This window comes from Dreissena polymorpha, chromosome 4 (genome assembly GCF_020536995.1).
Source record: "Dreissena polymorpha isolate Duluth1 chromosome 4, UMN_Dpol_1.0, whole genome shotgun sequence".
Lineage (NCBI taxonomy): Eukaryota > Metazoa > Mollusca > Bivalvia > Myida > Dreissenidae > Dreissena > Dreissena polymorpha.
In genome coordinates this window covers 29,780,992-29,799,392 of record NC_068358.1, presented here as the reverse complement: position 1 = coordinate 29,799,392, position 18,401 = coordinate 29,780,992, and the positions used below count along the sequence as shown (strand labels likewise).

General features: G+C 44.5%; 2 protein-coding genes across 9 annotated transcripts in view; both read left to right on the top strand.

Annotated features, from left to right (window-relative positions):
* Positions 1-18,401, top strand: part of LOC127880259 (E3 ubiquitin-protein ligase MYCBP2-like) — a 162,876-nt gene that overhangs the window by 36,377 nt on the left and 108,098 nt on the right. For all 8 annotated transcript variants that reach the window (XM_052427579.1, XM_052427578.1, XM_052427576.1 and 5 more), the window contains one exon: positions 56-170. In XM_052427579.1, the coding sequence (XP_052283539.1) occupies positions 56-170 (115 nt within the window). The remainder of the gene's footprint in view (positions 1-55; positions 171-18,401) is intronic.
* On the top strand, positions 14,473-16,919 carry LOC127880266 (uncharacterized). The gene has a single exon (XM_052427601.1). The coding sequence runs from the start codon at positions 14,493-14,495 to the stop codon at positions 16,245-16,247; it is 1,755 nt and encodes a 584-aa protein (XP_052283561.1). The 5' UTR covers positions 14,473-14,492; the 3' UTR covers positions 16,248-16,919.

Below are 18,401 nucleotides of genomic sequence, written 5' to 3'. Positions count from 1 at the left end.
TATCTCAATAAATTCTTGGTATTTTATGATTCCTTTACACTCCCATGTGTTACAGGGGCCTACCCACCAAGGTTCCCCTTCCCAGTGTGGCCCAGCAGGTTGCAGCAGGAAGTCAGCACACGGTCATACTGCTAGCTAATGGGCAGGTGCTCACATGTGGCAACTACCAGGTAGGGAGCCTGTATTGCTGTAAGATATTTGAGCATGGGTCTTGGATTAACTGTAATTAATGCATGTATGTTTAGGCGGAAAGTGTCTCCCAGAGTGCAAATCAATTATCAGGTATTCAATATTATCACATTTATAATTGTTGAGAACTCTTTCTAATGATTTCTTGGCCAACAGTCATTGTGTAGTCACTGTCGGTCACAGATGTGGCGTCTGTCTGCAATCTGGTGGTGTGTCAGATCCATATGCAGACATTATTCAAAATAGGTTTTTTAAAGACAACCAAGTAATGCTTAGGAAAGGGGTTTAAACACAATCCTGATTAATATATAGAATAAAAATAAATTACCGTTCCATGTTTCTCCCTTAATTCTATAATCACATTTGTTAACGTGAATGCCTTCAAGATGGTACCATGTTATTGTCGTTATGTGTTTTGAAATGACTCTTGTAGATTAACCGCCTTTCATGAATATTCTTCCAAGTACTGTAAAATCATTTACATTTGTTGGCATGAAATTTGTTTGTTTCAAAAGCAGAGAATTGCCTTAGTCATTTTTTATGCCCACTTTTCAAAGAAAAGACAGCATATAGTGATCGGACTGTACGTCTGTCAGTCTGTCTGTCTTTCAGTCACACTTTGCGTTTAGGTTTCGAAAAATGCTCATAACTTCCATGTTCCTTGAGATATAACCTTCATATTTGGTATGCATGTGTATATGGACAAGGCCTTTCCATACGCACACAATTTTTTACCCCTGTGACCTTGACCTTGACATAAGGGTCCGCGTTTAGGTTTCGAAATTTGCGTTAAGGTTTCGAAAAATGCTCATAACTTCTATGTCCCTTGAGATATAACCTTCATATTTGGTGTGCATGTGTTTATGGACAAGGCCTTTCCATATGCACAAAAAAATTTACCCCTGTGACCTTTACCTTGAAGTAAGGGTCCGCGTTTAGGTTTCGAAATCTGCGTTTCGGTTTTGAAAACTGCTCATAACTTCTATGTCCCTTGAGATATAACCTTCATATTTGGTATGCATGTGTATATGGACATGGCCTTTCCATACGCATACAAATTTTGACCCCTGTGACCTTGACCATGAACTTAGGGTCCGCGTTAAGGTTTCGAAATCTGTGTTTAGGTTTCAAAAAAAACTCATAACTTCTATCAAGTGTTTATAGGGAGCATAAGTCATCCTATGGTGACCGCTCTTGTTGGTGTGATTGTTTTTGATTTGTGGATCAGTCAACCCACGAAGTCAACAAAAATCAATGTCACACAAATAATAATGGTTTTACAGTACTTGAGCAAACATTAATGTGAATTCATTAAATAAGGAGCAAATGTTAGTGTGAGTTTATAAAATACCGAGCCAATGTGAATGTGAGGTCAGCAAATAGTTCTTTATTTTAATGTCATAAATACTGACCTGTTATCGTATGCTTATACTTTCCAAGGGGAAATAACTCATCCGGAATTTTAACTGGGAATCCGCCACCTCAATACCGTAATACAGGCCAGGTTAAACATAGTGCAATGCAACCTAGCCAAAAATCGGTAACAAACCCTCAATATTCTTTCCGGATCAACCAGGTGTATATGTGTCTTTTACGGCTCTGAAATAAAATATTGTTTTTCACTTGGTTGATTGGGGTTTTGAATAGATAAATTGTGTTATTTATCTTTTTATTTCTCATTCGGATTAATTTGTGTGGATTTAATGGATTTTGTTTCATTTGTAAAAGGTAAGCCATGCTTGTTTTTATCGAACAATGGTTTATTTCTACCATGCTGGGTGTTTTCAGGCGCGAACGACCACGTGCAAAACGTGCTCTTCTAATACATTGCTAGAACGTGAAAAGCATGTTCTTCTAATGTGTTACGAGATCGTGCAAAGCGTGTTCTTCTATTGACAGATTGTTTATCATTTGCCATTGTGTGCAATAATGATTTTAACGTTCCGTATGACAATCTAATTGATCGTCATTTTATTTTTCATCTGTTTTGAATTAAACTTTTGTTTAATTTATGATCTACGGCAGTATTATTATAATTTTCATTATGGTCAAATAATGATTTTATGTGCCGTATGATAATCTGGTCTGTGACCAGTTTATGGTTGAATATGCTTTGCTCTTGTTTTTATACGCCCGTCTATGACGGGACGTATTATGGTATACCCCGCGTCCGTCTGTCCGTCCGTCTGTCCGTCCGTCCGTCCGTCCGTCTGTTAATGTCGTACGCTACGTCAAATATCCTTTGACAGATTTTCTTCAAATTTTAACACAATCTTAATATTGATAAACCCTGATCCCCTTTCGTTTTTGACGGAATTCTGAATTGTCGTTCCAGAGTTATGGGACTTTGTTCGTCAAAATTTCGTGATTTCATTGAATGTCCTACTGTAGCTCAAATATCCTTCGATGGATTTTTTTCAAATTTCAACACAATCTTAATATTGATAAACCCTGATCCCCTTTCGTTTTTGACGGAATTCTGAATTGTCGTTCCAGAGTTATGGGACTTTGTTCGTCAAAATTTCGTGATTTCATTGAATGTCCTACTGTAGCTATATAAAAATGTTAAAGTTGTTATAACTTTGGTATGCTTGGACCTAGAGTCTTGAAACTTGACATGAAGGTTGGCCAGAACTAGTAAGTAACCACTGGACATTTCAAGGTCATTCATTTGAAGGTCAAGGTCACTGTGACCTTGAATGTAAAAATGAATGACCTTGAAATGTCCAGTGGTTACTTACTAGTTCTGGCCAACCTTCATGTCAAGTTTCAAGACTCTAGGTCCAAGCATACCAAAGTTATAACAACTTTAACATTTTTATATAGCTACAGTAGGACATTCAATGAAATCACGAAATTTTGACGAACAAAGTCCCATAACTCTGGAACGACAATTCAGAATTCCGTCAAAAACGAAAGGGGATCAGGGTTTATCAATATTAAGATTGTGTTGAAATTTGAAAAAAATCCATCGAAGGATATTTGAGCTACAGTAGGACATTCAATGAAATCACGAAATTTTGACGAACAAAGTCCCATAACTCTGGAACGACAATTCAGAATTCCGTCAAAAACGAAAGGGGATCAGGGTTTATCAATATTAAGATTGTGTTAAAATTTGAAGAAAATCTGTCAAAGGATATTTGACGTAGCGTACGACATTAACAGACGGACGGACGGACGGACGGACAGACGGACGGACAGACGGACGCGGGGTATACCATAATACGTCCCGTCATAGACGGGCGTATAAATGTTAAAGTTGTTATAACTTTGGTATGCTTGGACCTAGAGTCTTGAAACTTGACATGAAGGTTGGCCAGAACTAGTAAGTAACCCCTGGACATTTCAAGGTCATTCATTTGAAGGTCAAGGTCACTGTGACCTTGAATGTAAAAATGTTAAAGTTCTTATTTCATGTTATAACTTTGGTATGCTTGTACCTAGAGTCTTCAAACTTGAAATAAAGATTGGCCAGTACTAGAAGATGACCACTGGTCATTTCAATGTCATTCATTTGAAGGTCAAGGTCACTGTGACCTTAAATGTTAAAATGTTAAAATTGTTATAACTTTGGTATGCTTGGACATAGAGTCTTCAAACTTGACATGAAGGTTTGCAAGCACACTTAGATGACCACTGGTCATTTCAAGGTCATTCATTCTAAGGTCAAGGTCACTGTGACCTTAAATGTTATTGTTGTTCATGTATCCTACCGTAGCTCAAATATCCCCCGATGGATTTTTTATACGCCCGTCTATGACGGGACGTATTATGGTATACCCCGCGTCCGTCTGTCCGTCCGTCCGTCCGTCCGTCTGTTAATGTCGTACGCTACGTCAAATATCCTTTGACAGATTTTCTTCAAATTTTAACACAATCTTAATATTGATAAACCCTGATCCCCTTTCGTTTTTGACGGAATTCTGAATTGTCGTTCCAGAGTTATGGGACTTTGTTCGTCAAAATTTCGTGATTTCATTGAATGTCCTACTGTAGCTCAAATATCCTTCGATGGATTTTTTTCAAATTTCAACACAATCTTAATATTGATAAACCCTGATCCCCTTTCGTTTTTGACGGAATTCTGAATTGTCGTTCCAGAGTTATGGGACTTTGTTCGTCAAAATTTCGTGATTTCCATGCTCATGTACTTATAAAATAAACCATGTATTCAAATACAAATAAACTGAAGTAAAAAAATGATTCAAAGGGTTATTTATTACCTTACTACTTCATTGGCGAACGACGGGCGTATCATGCGCTCATGGCGCAGCTTTTATTCATATATTCGACTACATGATGGTCGCAGAAACAAGAGTGGATAAATACCCGGTGACTTCGCAGATCATGGATGATAGTTGCAGTATCAGTCACCGGGTATCGGGCACGATCACGACTGTACTATGCTAAGTCTCTTAGACAGTCGGTCAACATCAGACCATATGGCGACACCCGTCAGCCGGTCTTTGCCCGATGGCATTGGTCAAGGACATCGACCAATGCCGGACCATTTGGCATCCGCCATACGGTCATTATCCGGTGACAACACTGGTCATGATATGACCGGTACGTCACCGGGGACGTTGATCACGGACCATTGATCGACGTCTGACCGGCCGGTCCGGTCACGGGTCATATCACCGGTCCGGTCTGGTCGTTGATCACCGGTCCGGTCAGGTCACCGGTCATGTCACCGGTCCGGTTCGGTCATTGATCACCGGTCATGTCACCGGTCATGTCACCGGTCTGGTCCGGTCACCGGTCCTGTCCGGTCATTGATCACCGGTCCAGTCATGTCATCGGTCCGGTCCGGTCACCGGTCTGGTCATTGATCACCGGTCCGGTCACCGGTCAACAGTCATCAGTTAGGCCTGCCACCGATAACACCAGTCACCGGTCAAGAAGAACACGGTCTTCTTCATTGAATTATTCTCCTATTCGTCGTCGAATACATCGTCTTCATCAACGATTAGACATCGGACACGCTCTTCTTTGTCGAGTAGTTCTCATCGTCGCGGCTCTCGTAAGCGATCACGTTGTCACTCACGGAGACGTTATTCTAGAAGATCTCGGTCTCATCGCAGCCGATCCATATCTCGGCCGATCCAGATCTCGACATCGCAGGAATCGAGGACGTCGTCAACCTACATGTAGACATCAGCGGACTTCATTGAGCACAACAGGATAGTTATCGAACATACCTCTCCTTCATTGAGCAGTTCTCGGCGTTGATACGCTCGTAAGCGATCACGTCAATGCTCACGGAGACAATATTGTAGAAGACAATATTTCCAGCGTAGCCGAACAATATTTCGGCATCGCAGTTATATGGATGTCGCCACTTCTCATGTAGGCGTTAATGAACCTACTGGTCATATCGACGTTCTCCATTTTATTCCTTAGGAATATCATGTCTCCATTCCATGTGTGATGGTTTTTCTTATGGCATCCACACATGTTGCAGTCACCGAGCCGTAGTTGTATACGAACACTAGTTCGTTTAACTTTCAGGCTTCGGGATAAGCAGTTCTTTTCTCCACTACGACTACAAGGACACTTATGCCTATTAATACTGATAATCTACCGTTGTTTTCCGGTTAACATTATCAGATGACTTCGTGGATGGTCATTCTTCTGCACCAGATATTTCCATTCTGACGCAGTTATATTATACCGGTCCCGATCACCGGACATCAGTCACCATTCATCGGTCATATCACCGATCGCTGATCACCTGTCAGAATAAGTGATGTCTCATCGCCATCGGATTGGATTTTTTTTGGCACGATCTTCTTTTCCGAGCAGTGCTTGACATTGATATCAGACCATATGGATTCCACCATTTTTCGGTCTTTAACTGGTAACGTCACCGGTATGGTAAAATTGACCGGATTGTCAGTGGACCATCCCGACCGTTTTGCCCTATTGCCCTCTTTACCGAAGAACGCGCGAATGACGTAATCATGACGAGAGTGTGTGCAGTAAACAACCCTCTTGACAGGACGTTCCTTTATATCTTGCGGAGAGTATCTCTGCGCTTGTACACACTGTAGACGATGGAATCTACCCCAAGCAACTTGCTTAGGTAAGTTCTATAGTGTTTTATAGCATAAGTACTATAATTGGCGCTGCGAGCACCAAACTTGCAGTATTTTCACTTATAAACAATCGGCTATTTTTAACCGTCAGCGTTCAAAGTCAGCCATCTTGAAAATAAATAAAGTTTCATTTAAATTTAAGTTTCTTATCGTTGTTTTGTTCACTTTTAGTGAATAAAATATTTCTTTAATATACTTAAAGTACTTTTCATCAAACTAAACCGATTTCGTCGGTTTTTGTCAGCTTATTGCCTAAATTTTAGGTTTAACTATTTACGTCATATTGCGGTTCGCTGAACCGTTTAACAGCTCATCTGTGACGTCTATTTTTAGGTTGTTTATGTTTAATGTGTTGAATTGTGAATTCTATTTAAATCATCACACGTTTATATTTAGAGCAGTGTTTATTTACATTGCTCTGTCGCATCTGTAACTTGTTTCGGCTCCATATAAGCCATCTATATTAAGCTGGCTGTACATCTGAATTGTGATTGTTTTGTCTATTGTCTATCGTCAGGCGAATCGCCACATTTTTAGGTAATCAGCATAACGTTTCAGTAGAGTATTTCTACTACTCAATTTAATTCTGATAATTTCATATTTTCATCATTAATAATTCCGCTATAAGTGATGATGGATTTGAGTGTTCTTCGTATTGAATTTGATTGTCTCATTGAATTTGTTTGTGTAACTGTATTGTAGTGAAAACAATTCACTATTTATCAAGTATTAATTGGTGAATTTCTAGCTTTTTCTCTTTGGGTGTATTTATATACTCAAATAGATATCAGTAAAATTTGATTTGTTATTTTATCACAATTTCACTATAGTTATCGAGTAATAACTGGTGAATTTCTGACTTGTTCTCTTTGGGTGTATCTATATACTCAAATAGATATTTTATCAGCAAACATTAGAAACATTCATTTGTGACTTAATTACAATTTCACTAGTTATAAGGTAATAACTAGTGAATTTCTTACATTTTTCTTGAGTAGTGATATACTCATACAGATATTTTATCATTAAAAATTATTATGCATCGATTTGTGATTAAATCACATTTTTACAAGTTATAAATTAATAACTTGTGAATTTTTTGCTTTTCTTGTTGGGTATAATTGAAACATAATTTCACTACATGTGAGATTCAATACTTGTTACTTTTATTGAAATTCGTGCTTTGATTATTAAATTGTATGACATCATTGTGTTTGTGTGTTTTTCAAATGCAATGTCATTTCAAGTTTACGGGGTATTTGAATGTGTAATATTCCCGTGATTGTTTTTGTCTGCTTGCACATTTCAATTTGTGTGACCTATATTTCATTAAAATATACGTGCATTGTGTGTGCTGTTTACCCGTAAAATTAAAATCGGCGTTGCAATATTTGTCCGCTATTTCTTTCACACATTATTTTAATTACATAAATAAAAAAAATAAAAATGAATCGTGTTCAACTAGTGGATATTGACACGGCGCCGGTAACGGAACTACAAACGGTTCCAGGTATCGGCACCAGGGTGGCCCAATCAATTGTATCGTACCGGGAATTTCACGGTAGCATTACACCGGATGCTTTGGTCAAACTCCCGTATATACGACCATCAAGTCAAATGTGGAATATGATAAGATTCAGCAAATCTGAGTCAGGGACCGTGAATGAGTTGGATATTGTGAATGAGGGTGAGGATGAAGGTGAGGGGTTAGAGGCAGCTAGTGAGCTAGTCGTTGTGCCGGACACCAATTTGGGTTTGGGAGTAATAGAAAGGGTGACGGCAGCGATTGATAGTGCGTCCCTTAGTGGACCTCCTGCATCATATATCAAATCATCTGATGCTAAGAAGGGGGATCAGGGGGCAAGGTCAAAAGTGATACAGGAAAGGACGGAGGTAGGGTTTAATCAGGGGTCAGTGGAACAGTCTGTACAATATCTGACTGTGACACCATCGCCAATGCCAATGGAGCCTAAGTCTGTTCACTACCAGGCCGCAACTCAGCCCAGTGCGGCAATAGGGTGTCAGCAGAGGTCATTAGAGCAACCTGTACAGTATAGGTCTGTGACTTCGACACAATATATTCCGATGAGCCATAGTGTGCAGTCTGGTTCATACCAGGCTATGGCTCAAATGCCCCAGGCACATGGGACGTACCCTGTTCAGTTCCATGCCATGGGGCATGGGGCACAGCCTGGTCAGTATCAGATCATGACACGTGTGCCGGTATCACAAGCGGGTCAGCTGCAATATGTGTTGGTTGGATCTCAGGGTCAATTAATTGACCCTGTAGACCAACCACATATGACATATATGACCTCGCCTGTACAGTCAGGGTATGTTGCCGCGCCACAGGTGGTACCTACACCGCAGGTGTGCAGGAGCGTAGCAACCCCACGTTGTGTTTCGCGACATGCTTCACATGCGGTGCGCGGTGCTACCAATAACACGGTTGCAACACCTGTTGGCCAGAGAGCTATGCTTTTAGGTCAACAGAAATCTAGAATCCAGTCCTTACCTAAAGCACTGGTCTATGATGGTCGGGGAAGCTGGCATGCTTTCCTGACCAAATTTGAAAAATACGCGGGTATTTTCGAATGGGATGACTTTGAGAAGCGGGATTTCTTGTGTCTCTGTCTCACCGATAAGGCAAGTGAGTACTATGCCTTAGTGATGGACAGGGAGGTGGAGCTGGGCTACATAGAGGTAGTTGACAAGCTCGAGAGGAGGTTTGGTTACCGGGAATTGCCGGAAACGGCAAGGGTAACCTTTTCGGGTGCGCGACAGGGAGAGGAGGAGTCTGTGGATGACTGGGCGGACAGGGTTTTGACCCTTGCTGGTAAAGCCTTTAGGGGTTTGCCAGAGGAGTATATGGTGCAGGAAGCGATCTTGAAATTCTGCATGGGAGCTAAGGAGAGAGAGGCTGGGGAACAAGTTATAAATCAGCGGCCTGTGTCAATAGAACAGGCAATTGACAAACTAAAATGGGCTATCCATACTCACGGGTTAATGTATGGAAGACCAAAGTTGGTGCGAAAAGTGGAATGTGAGGGGCAGGTAGAGGTTGCTGAGGTGAAGGTGGCCTCTCAGAATAGACTGGTTGAAAGGGTGGTCAAGTTGGAGGAGAAAATGGACATCCTGATGGGTAAACTTGACCAACTGTTGGCAAGACCCACCAGAAGCCAATCTCCATCCCCAGCCAGACGCCAATGTTTTAATTGCAACGAGGCAGGGCATTTCAAAAGGGACTGTCCTAAACTTAGGAGCAGGACACCGTCCCCGGCTAGGGGTGACCGCTGTTACCGTTGTAACGAGCTTGGTCACATGGCCAGAGATTGTCCCAAACAGGCAAGTGATAAAGTCGGTGATACCCCTAGAGAAGGTAGGAAGGTGTCTTTTGCCGATTTAAACGGCAAGGGGTCAGTGTAGAGGGTCCAGACCTGATCCACAATGATAGGGGCCCACCGGTCATAATCAGACAGATAAGGTCTGATTCGATGTTCCGGGTTAAAGTGAGGCTGAACGGCCTTGCAGTACAGGCTGTAGTAGATACGGCGGCTGAGGTTACCTTGGTTTCGGACCGGGTAGTGGCTCAGTTGTCGGAAAAGGTTCCGGTGTTGGAACATGTGTACATGAAGACTGCAGGGAGAGGTCTGCAGATGAATGGTTCCATTGTGGGACCAGTAACCATCCAACTGGGTGATATGGTTTTTCAAGAGAGGGTTTATGTAGCCCCTATTGAAGATTGCATGTTGCTCGGGCTGGATTTCTTGAAAAAGCATGGAGCCACTATCGATATCGTAGGGGCCACCATGTGTTTAAATGGCCAGGTAGTTCCCATGGCTCAAGAAGGAGAGTTAGTGGAGGCAAGAGTGGCAAATGTGACTGTCGCTCGAACTGTTGTCATACCACCCAACTCGGTGGCCATGGTAAAGTGCTCTTTGGGAAAACCAATCGGCACCTTTGCAGTGGAGGCTGAGTGTGGTGATGTGATAGTGCCTATGTCGGTCCATGTTAGTGAGGCTGTGCTACGGCTACCAATGGTGAACATGTCGGGTCACCATGTAAGGCTGAAGCAAGGGAAATTGGTTGGAAAGGCAGAAGAGGTACGTTTAGTGAGACCATTGCCCGAGGAACTGACCTCAGTAAAGGTGGTACGAGAGGCGGCAAAATGTGATAAAGATATCACGGTGCCAGACCATCTCAGAGACCTTTATGAACGTTCGAAATTAAACTTGAGCGATGAAGAACAGGTGCAGGTGGCTGGGTTCTTACGTGAGTTTGAGGATGTATTCGCTAAAAACGAGTATGATCTTGGCAATTTTACTGCTGTTGAGCATTGCATAGACACGGGGGAAGCCAAACCCATTAGGCAGAAAATGCGTAGGACCCCTGTCGCCTTTGTAACGGAGGAAGAGAACCATCTTAAAAAGATGTTAGAGGCGGGGGTGATCCAGCCGTCTAACTCAGAATGGTGCTCCGCGCCTGTGTTAGTTAGAAAGCGTGATGGGTCCGTTAGGTGGTGTGTAGATTACAGGGGGTTGAACTCAGTCACGGTGAAGGACGTGTATCCTTTGCCCCTGATTGAAGACTGTATAGACATGTTAGCTGGCCAGAAGTGGTTTTCAAAGCTGGATGCTAATTCTGCTTATTGGCAGATTAAGATCAAGGAGTCAGACAGAAAGAAAACTGCTTTCACAACTAAGTATGGGCTATTTGAGTTTGTCCGGATGGCATTCGGTCTATGTAATGCACCGGCGACATTTTCTCGGGTTGTAGGCTTAGTACTGCAGGGTTTGAACTGGAACAGTGTTCTAGCCTTTCTTGACGACATCCTTGCTATGAACAAGACATTCGCTGAACATATGCTTACAATACGGGGGGTATTTGTCAGATTACGCCAATACCAACTGAAATTAAAACCCGCGAAGTGTGAGCTGTTTCAGCATAAGGTGGAGTTCTTGGGGCGTACTGTAGGACCAGAGGGTTTGGGGTTGTCCTCAAATGACGTTAGGGTGGTGGTAGACTGGCCAGTGCCAACCTGCTCTAAAGATGTAGAACGTTTCTTGGGATTGGTAAATTACCACCGAATGTTCATATCGGATTATGCCGGACGGTCGAGGGCGCTGTATGAAATAGTTAAAGACTATCAGTGGGGGGATGACCAAGATACGGCCTTCCTTGATTTGAAGGAGGCCCTAATGTCCGCCCCGGTTTTAGGACTTCCTAATCGGAATGACCCTTTTGTACTTGACACCGATGCTTCTGATAAAGCAATTGGTGCGGTTCTCAGTCAAATACAGGCAGGGGCTCCTAGGGTTGTTTGTTATGGGTCATATGCGCTGACTAAAGAACAGAGGCGGTATTGTACCACGCGGAAAGAATTGCTAGCGGTAGTGAGGTTTACTCGACAGTTCCGCCACTACTTGCTGGGCAAACGTTTCACGGTTCGCACGGACCACAGTAGCCTTACTTGGTTATTGAATTTCAAGGAGCCACAAGGGCAGATAGCTCGCTGGATGGAGGAGTTGAGCCAGTATGATATGGACATAGTCCACCGTGCTGGCAAGAAACATGCAAATGCTGATGCATTGTCACGATTGCTGGTTGATGGAGGAGACCATTATGAGCATGGTGTAACCCTTGAGGTTTTGCCATGTGGTGGTTGTCCGAAATGTACTAGGGCAGAAGAACAATGGGGTGGGTTTATTCGCGAGGTGGATGACGTTGTTTCTCTAGCACCGGTCATAATCCAGGAGGTAAGAACCGGAGAAGACTCTGGTGTCGAGAGTACTGATAGAGCCGCTCCAGTCCAGGACCGGGACGCTCTACTTAAAGAACATCAGTGGGCGGATGACGACTTCCGGTTTATCCGGAAGTGGTTATTGCATGGTACCGAGCCTCCTGATGGAGAGTTGTTTCTAGCAAACGCAGCCTCCAAGTTTTATTGGATTAATCGCCAATGTTTTAAATTGGAGGCGGATCTGCTTTGGCGAATCGACCCAAAGTCAGATCGTCAGCAGTTATTGGTTCCACGGGAATTGCGCCATGAGATCCTGGTGCTGAACCATGATATTCCTCTGTCAGGACATCAGGGCGAACAGCGTACTATTGAAAGGGTTAAGGCCAAGTATTTCTGGTACCGCATGTCAAAGGACATAATCAAGTACGTATCCAGTTGCCCGCGTTGCTCTGTAAGCAAAAAACCTAACCGTAAGGCTAAGGGCGAGATGATAAAGTTTCATTCTGGACTCCCAATGGAGAGGGTGCACATTGACTTTCTAGGTCCTTTGCCCTTAACGAAAAAGGGAAACCGGTATGTGATGATGGTGGTGGATCAGTTCACTAAATGGGTAGAATGTATACCGTTGCCTTCGCAGACCGCTGAGGTTACTGCAGAGGCAGTGGTAAATCAAGTGTTCTGTAGGTATGGGGTACCTATGGAAATAATGACTGATCGGGGTACCAACTTTGAGAGCATTCTGTTCACGCAAATGTGTAAATTATTGCACATTCATAAGACGCGAACAACTGCCTATCGACCAAGCACCAATGGTCAAGTGGAAAGGTACAATCGCACACTCATGGATGCAGTCCGTTGCTATGTAGGTTCCCGAGAAAATACTTGGGACGAAAATCTACAGCAAATCGCGGCGGCAATGCGTTCATCAGTGTGTAGGAGTACTGGTTTCACCGCTAACCGTATGATGCTAGGGAGAGAGGTTTATACTCCTGCTGAGTTGGTTTACCCATTACCACCTCATGAGGCACAGCCTGTGACTGAGTATGTCCACAATCTAGAACAAAGTATGGTGTCAGTCCATGAAACCGCTCGCAAGTGTTTAAGCGGATATCAGGCTCACATGAAGCGGGATCATGATGTGAGGTTATGTCAAAACTCCTACCGGGTTGGTGACATGGTATATGTGCTTAATGTGTCGGGAAAGAAAGGCAAAGCTAAGAAGTTGTCGCCGCAATGGACTGGGCCGGGGGTTGTAGTGAAAAAATTCACCGATTTCCTTTACCAGGTCCGATTACGAGGGAAGAGGGTTAATGTGAATCATGACCGATTGAAAAGTTGTAAATTGAACAACCTTCCTGCCTGGGTGGTTCGAGAGCGAGAGAGTTGCGGTTTTGCGAAAGATGTGCAAGATGAGCAAGTATACTGTATGTGTAGGGGGATTGATGATGGTTCCTTTATGATTGCTTGCGATGTGTGTGAGGAGTGGTACCACGGAAAGTGTGTGGGTGTCACGGAGGAACAGGGTGAAGAAATAGATCTGTATACATGTCTAAGTTGTAGGACAGGTTAGGTCTATACTTATCGTATATGCCGGTAGCTTGTGAAGCTCAGGCACATTATATTATAAATATGTGGTGTTTTGCAGAACGCCACGTGTGGTTTGTCGCATGGATGGGCGTGACATATTTATTGAGGTCGAGGAGGCCAGCGGTCGGGGTACGCTTTGGAGTTCGGGGCGGGACCTCGTCATTGAGCTGGGGACGATGTTGCCCTTGGACCATGGTAGGGTAGAAAGGGCGGTGGAAGGCCAAGTAAGTTTGGCCAGGAGGAGAGGGCGCCTAGGGTTTGTATCCGAGGTCAGGAAGTACGGCCATCAAATTCTTAGTGATTCGTTCATTAAGAGGGTGTTGGCCGGTCCTGAAAAACAACGGAGGACCCCTGGGGCTTCACTGAGCGGGAGGCCCCGGGGTACTGTAGAGTTGTCCAGATCGAGACCAAAGCCGGCTCCGATCCTGACAGCGCTGGACTTCCCTGCGTTGCCAGCACAGTTGGGATCGGAGGGGGTCAAGGTTGAACCTGGGGTAGAGTCACTCGTGCCCAACCCTTCCTCGCTGGACACACTTGTGTTGCCAGTAGGGTCGGAGTGTGGGAGGGTGAAGGTCGAACCTGAGGAGGAGGCATTTGTCTCCGATTCGACATCGCTGGTTGTCCCTGAGTCGCCAGTGAGGTTGGTGGAGGTCAAGGCCGAGCCTGAAGGGGAGGCCTTCATGGCCTCGCAGCCATCAGCACTGGACTTCCTTGTGTCGCCAGTGAGGTTGGTGGAGGCTGCGTGCAAGGTTGGCCCCGAAGAAGGGGTCATCATCATCTCTGATGAGGAAGACATGGAGGTTGAGGCTCCTTTGGCGGCTAACCTTGACCAGGAAATTGTGGGGGAACCCGGTTTTGCACGGCCTATAAATGAAATGGCAGAGCCCGCAGGGGCAATGTCACTTCAAGGTAGGATGATAAGAGGTATGGACCGGTGTGAGAGACGGTCCAGGCCTCTTGATAGAGGGGCAGAGTTTAATGGAGGGGTTGGGACCAGGGATAGATCCCGGTCCCAGCAGGATGATGTGGGTTTTAAGAGGAAAAAGACCCAGGGTTGTCCCGTGTGTGGATTAAGGGCAAGATCGATAAGACACCATGTTGAGGCCCGGCATTTTCCGCCTGTGTTTCGTCGGGAGGCATGGGAGAATCCGGAAAAGGACCATGTGCGGTTTAGAGGGGTAATATGCGTCATCAATAGTCTGGGTCTCCAGAGCTTTGATGAGGCTATGCTTTTCGTGGGCCGCCAGAGGTTATCAATTTCGGAGCAGTCCTGCCTGAACGACAAGGACCAGGTCTGGTTAGAAAGGGTCTCTCGCAGGTTTATGTTTTACATTCCCCCTATATTCCACGTTGCACGGGTAAACTCGCGAGCGCTCCTCTTCCACTGGAGAGTGTTGGCCGCGTTGCTGAAGCTATGCAGCCAAGAGGTAAGAGACGATTTCTTTGCCCAAAGGTTTGTCAGGCGGCGCGGCGTGGTCCAGGTGACTGGGTCGACTCAGGCAACTGAGTTGATGCAGAGATCCGGACCAGATTGTTGTGTAGCGGCCCAGGCTACTGGGTCGACTCAGGCAACTGAGTTGGTGCAGGGAGCTGGATCAGATCGGAGTGTGGTCATGGAGGCTCAGGCGACTGTGTCGAGTCCAGAGATGGATTTGATTCAGAGACCCGAGCCAGTCACTTGTGTAGAAAAAGGGGCCCAGGTGATGGCGTTGACTCAAGTGGCAGAGTCGGTCCCAGAGCCCGGGTCTCTAGGGAATGAGTGTGAATTGGGTGATGACTTTGAAATTGCACCTGTGGTTCAAGAGTGGATTTCGGTTAGGAATGCTGAACTCACCGCGTTCGACAGCCACTTTCACTTGGACCGCAGTTATAAGACGACCAAGGTTGGTTCTATTGAGGCGTTGGTGGGGCATACCGTGGGGCCAATGCCTGAGGTACCAGTGCGGGTAAATGGGGGAGTTGCAGTTTTCTGCGATCCACCCAACTACCCAAGGGAATATCCCAGTGTCACTGGTTTCGGGTCGGCTGTCGGGGTACATCCTAAGGCGCCTCTAAGGGACGTTAAAGGGGTGGTAGGACAGGTGGAGAGAGAGTTGAGGAAGGATGGGGTGGTAGCGCTTGGAGAGATCGGTTTAGACAGAACCGTGCCTGAAAGAGAGTGGGGTAGGCAGGAGGAGATGTTTGTAGGGCTGTTGGAGCTGGCTTGCCCTAGGCGACCAGTTATTTTGCATATTCGGGGGCAGGACACGTACTCTTGTGAGGCTAGTGCCCTTGCCCTCCGACTCATGCAGAAGAACGTTAGTCCGACTCAGCGGATACACCTCCACTGCTTCACGGGAACTCTCGATCAGGTTCTGAGTTGGTCCGCTGCATTTCCCCGTTGCTACTTTAGCATCTCAGGTCTGGCTGCGCGTTTTGATGAGGTGCAAAAGTCAGCTGTGCGAGGGATTCCGGCCGACCGACTCCTAGTTGAGACCGATTCTCCTTACTTGCGAGTCCGAAGTAAGAAAGACAATACTCCGGCGTACGTGGGTGAAGTTGCAAATACGGTGGCCCAGATCCGAAAGGAGACCCTCAGGGGGATATTGCGCACTACTGCTGAGAACGGCAGGCGTCTTTATAACCTGTAGGGTTCGGATACTGGAAATAGTCTGTTGGCGAGTTGGGGATCGAACCATATGAGGGTGACGCGGTTGCGCGCGCCCTTTAACTAGTGATTGAGGCGGTCGGATGTCTGTTAAACACTGGCCAAGGGGCGTCGATAATAGAATGTGTCAGGATTCAGTGATGTGGTCTATGCTTAAGGAAACGGTTGGTCAAATTATCAAATGAGTGCTCTTGGTTTAAAAATAAATAAATAAAATACAAAGGTCACATGGTGATAAATAAATAAAATACAAAGGTCACATGGTGAGTGGGTAATGCAAAGGAAAAAACTAGCCAGGAATGTTTCTGTAAGTATGAGATCATATTGTGTGGTCTTGGAACGTGGTATAGGGGTGTGGCAGACTGTCTTGGTGGGGTGAAGAGGAGGGCTATAAAATGGGGAGGAATATGGTAAAATTGACCGGATTGTCAGTGGACCATCCCGACCGTTTTGCCCTATTGCCCTCTTTACCGAAGAACGCGCGAATGACGTAATCATGACGAGAGTGTGTGCAGTAAACAACCCTCTTGACAGGACGTTCCTTTATATCTTGCGGAGAGTATCTCTGCGCTTGTACACACTGTAGACGATGGAATCTACCCCAAGCAACTTGCTTAGGTAAGTTCTATAGTGTTTTATAGCATAAGTACTATACCGGTCATATTATTACTGGTCCGTTCACCTGGCTACAGTTACCGGTCATTGACCGGTCCGGTTCGGTCACCAGTTACCAATTACCGGTATTCCACTGTGTTTTCATCGGTCAATTTTTAGTATCACGGGTATCGTCTACATTTCCTAGTTGTATACCCCTGGCTATGATTGTATTGATTACTATATTTTATGGATTCAACAATCTACATGACTTTTTGTGTTTTCAAAACTGATGTTCTACTGGCGACGGTTACCAAATCATGCTATATCTGTTATTTGTACTTCTATCTCAACCGGCTACATGCAGACTACCGGTCTTGCAGATAGATTGGCTGAAGTGGGCTCGGAGACTAGCATTGAGGTCGAACATTACTATTTGACCTCTATTAATTTATGTTCGAGACCCGAAGGATGAATTGTTTTAACCACTTTTACCTGTCGGCTACAGACTTTGCAGTCAGTGTCACGGAACAGTTGGAACACATTAATGACGCTAGCAGGATTAGCAAGACGACATTTTGTATCGACTTCTGCTTTTCTATTGCTCCTACGACAGTGCATATTTTCAAGCTACTGGAATCAACAAGAGTTCTGATACATAGGATTGCCTATCAGATTGACCGCATAGCGGCTACAGTCTTGTAGATGGCTTAGGACCTATTGAACTCAGATCTTAGATCCTAGGATCTGGAGGGACCTCATCTTAAAGTTATTCTTCTATTACACTTCTGGCCATAACAGGCCGTCTTCCTATAACTGGTCGTATTCCTTTCGGAATTCGTCCCGGTTAGAAGTCTTGAAGTAAATGGATTAATCAAGTCAGAATTTAAGACTTCCATGCATTCTACCGGCACGCGTGGACCCGCTTAAGGTTACTCCTAGGGTTTTCACCTTTTTCTGCCATCACACCTCCGATTCCGGAGGTACCACCGTCCATCATATTTCAGTACTTCGCAAATCGATGACTTCGCGACCTGTATTATCCAGGATTTTAAAGGCGCCTGTTATTGGTTTAAGAAGAGGCTATATTCTGTAGATAGGTCATAAACTTATAAGTGTTAAACACTGTCCTATTCTACCAATTTTCAAGTGTGTTTGGAGTGGGAAAGTTCGGCTTGCCGTGGTTTCTTTGCCCACCCATCCTTGACAAATGGTTCCGGTCACCGGTCGGTATTTACCGGTCCGGTCACCGGTCCTTCTGCTGAGACATCTTTTCTTATGTAAGTCTCAGCTTTATTTTTAAGATAATTGTATTAATCTCTGGATTATTCAATGACACAGATTTCCATCTTTTTGTCATTATTTACCTCTATTCAGTGGTGTCTAGACTAGAAGATTATCTTGGCAAGAATATAATTTATTCTACCACAACCTTCCTTACATCTTATACAGATGTGAGCAGAGAAGGTTATGGACAATCACATAGAACAACGTATCTTGATTTTCTCAATTATGTGGTATCCTAATGAATATCACCTGCACA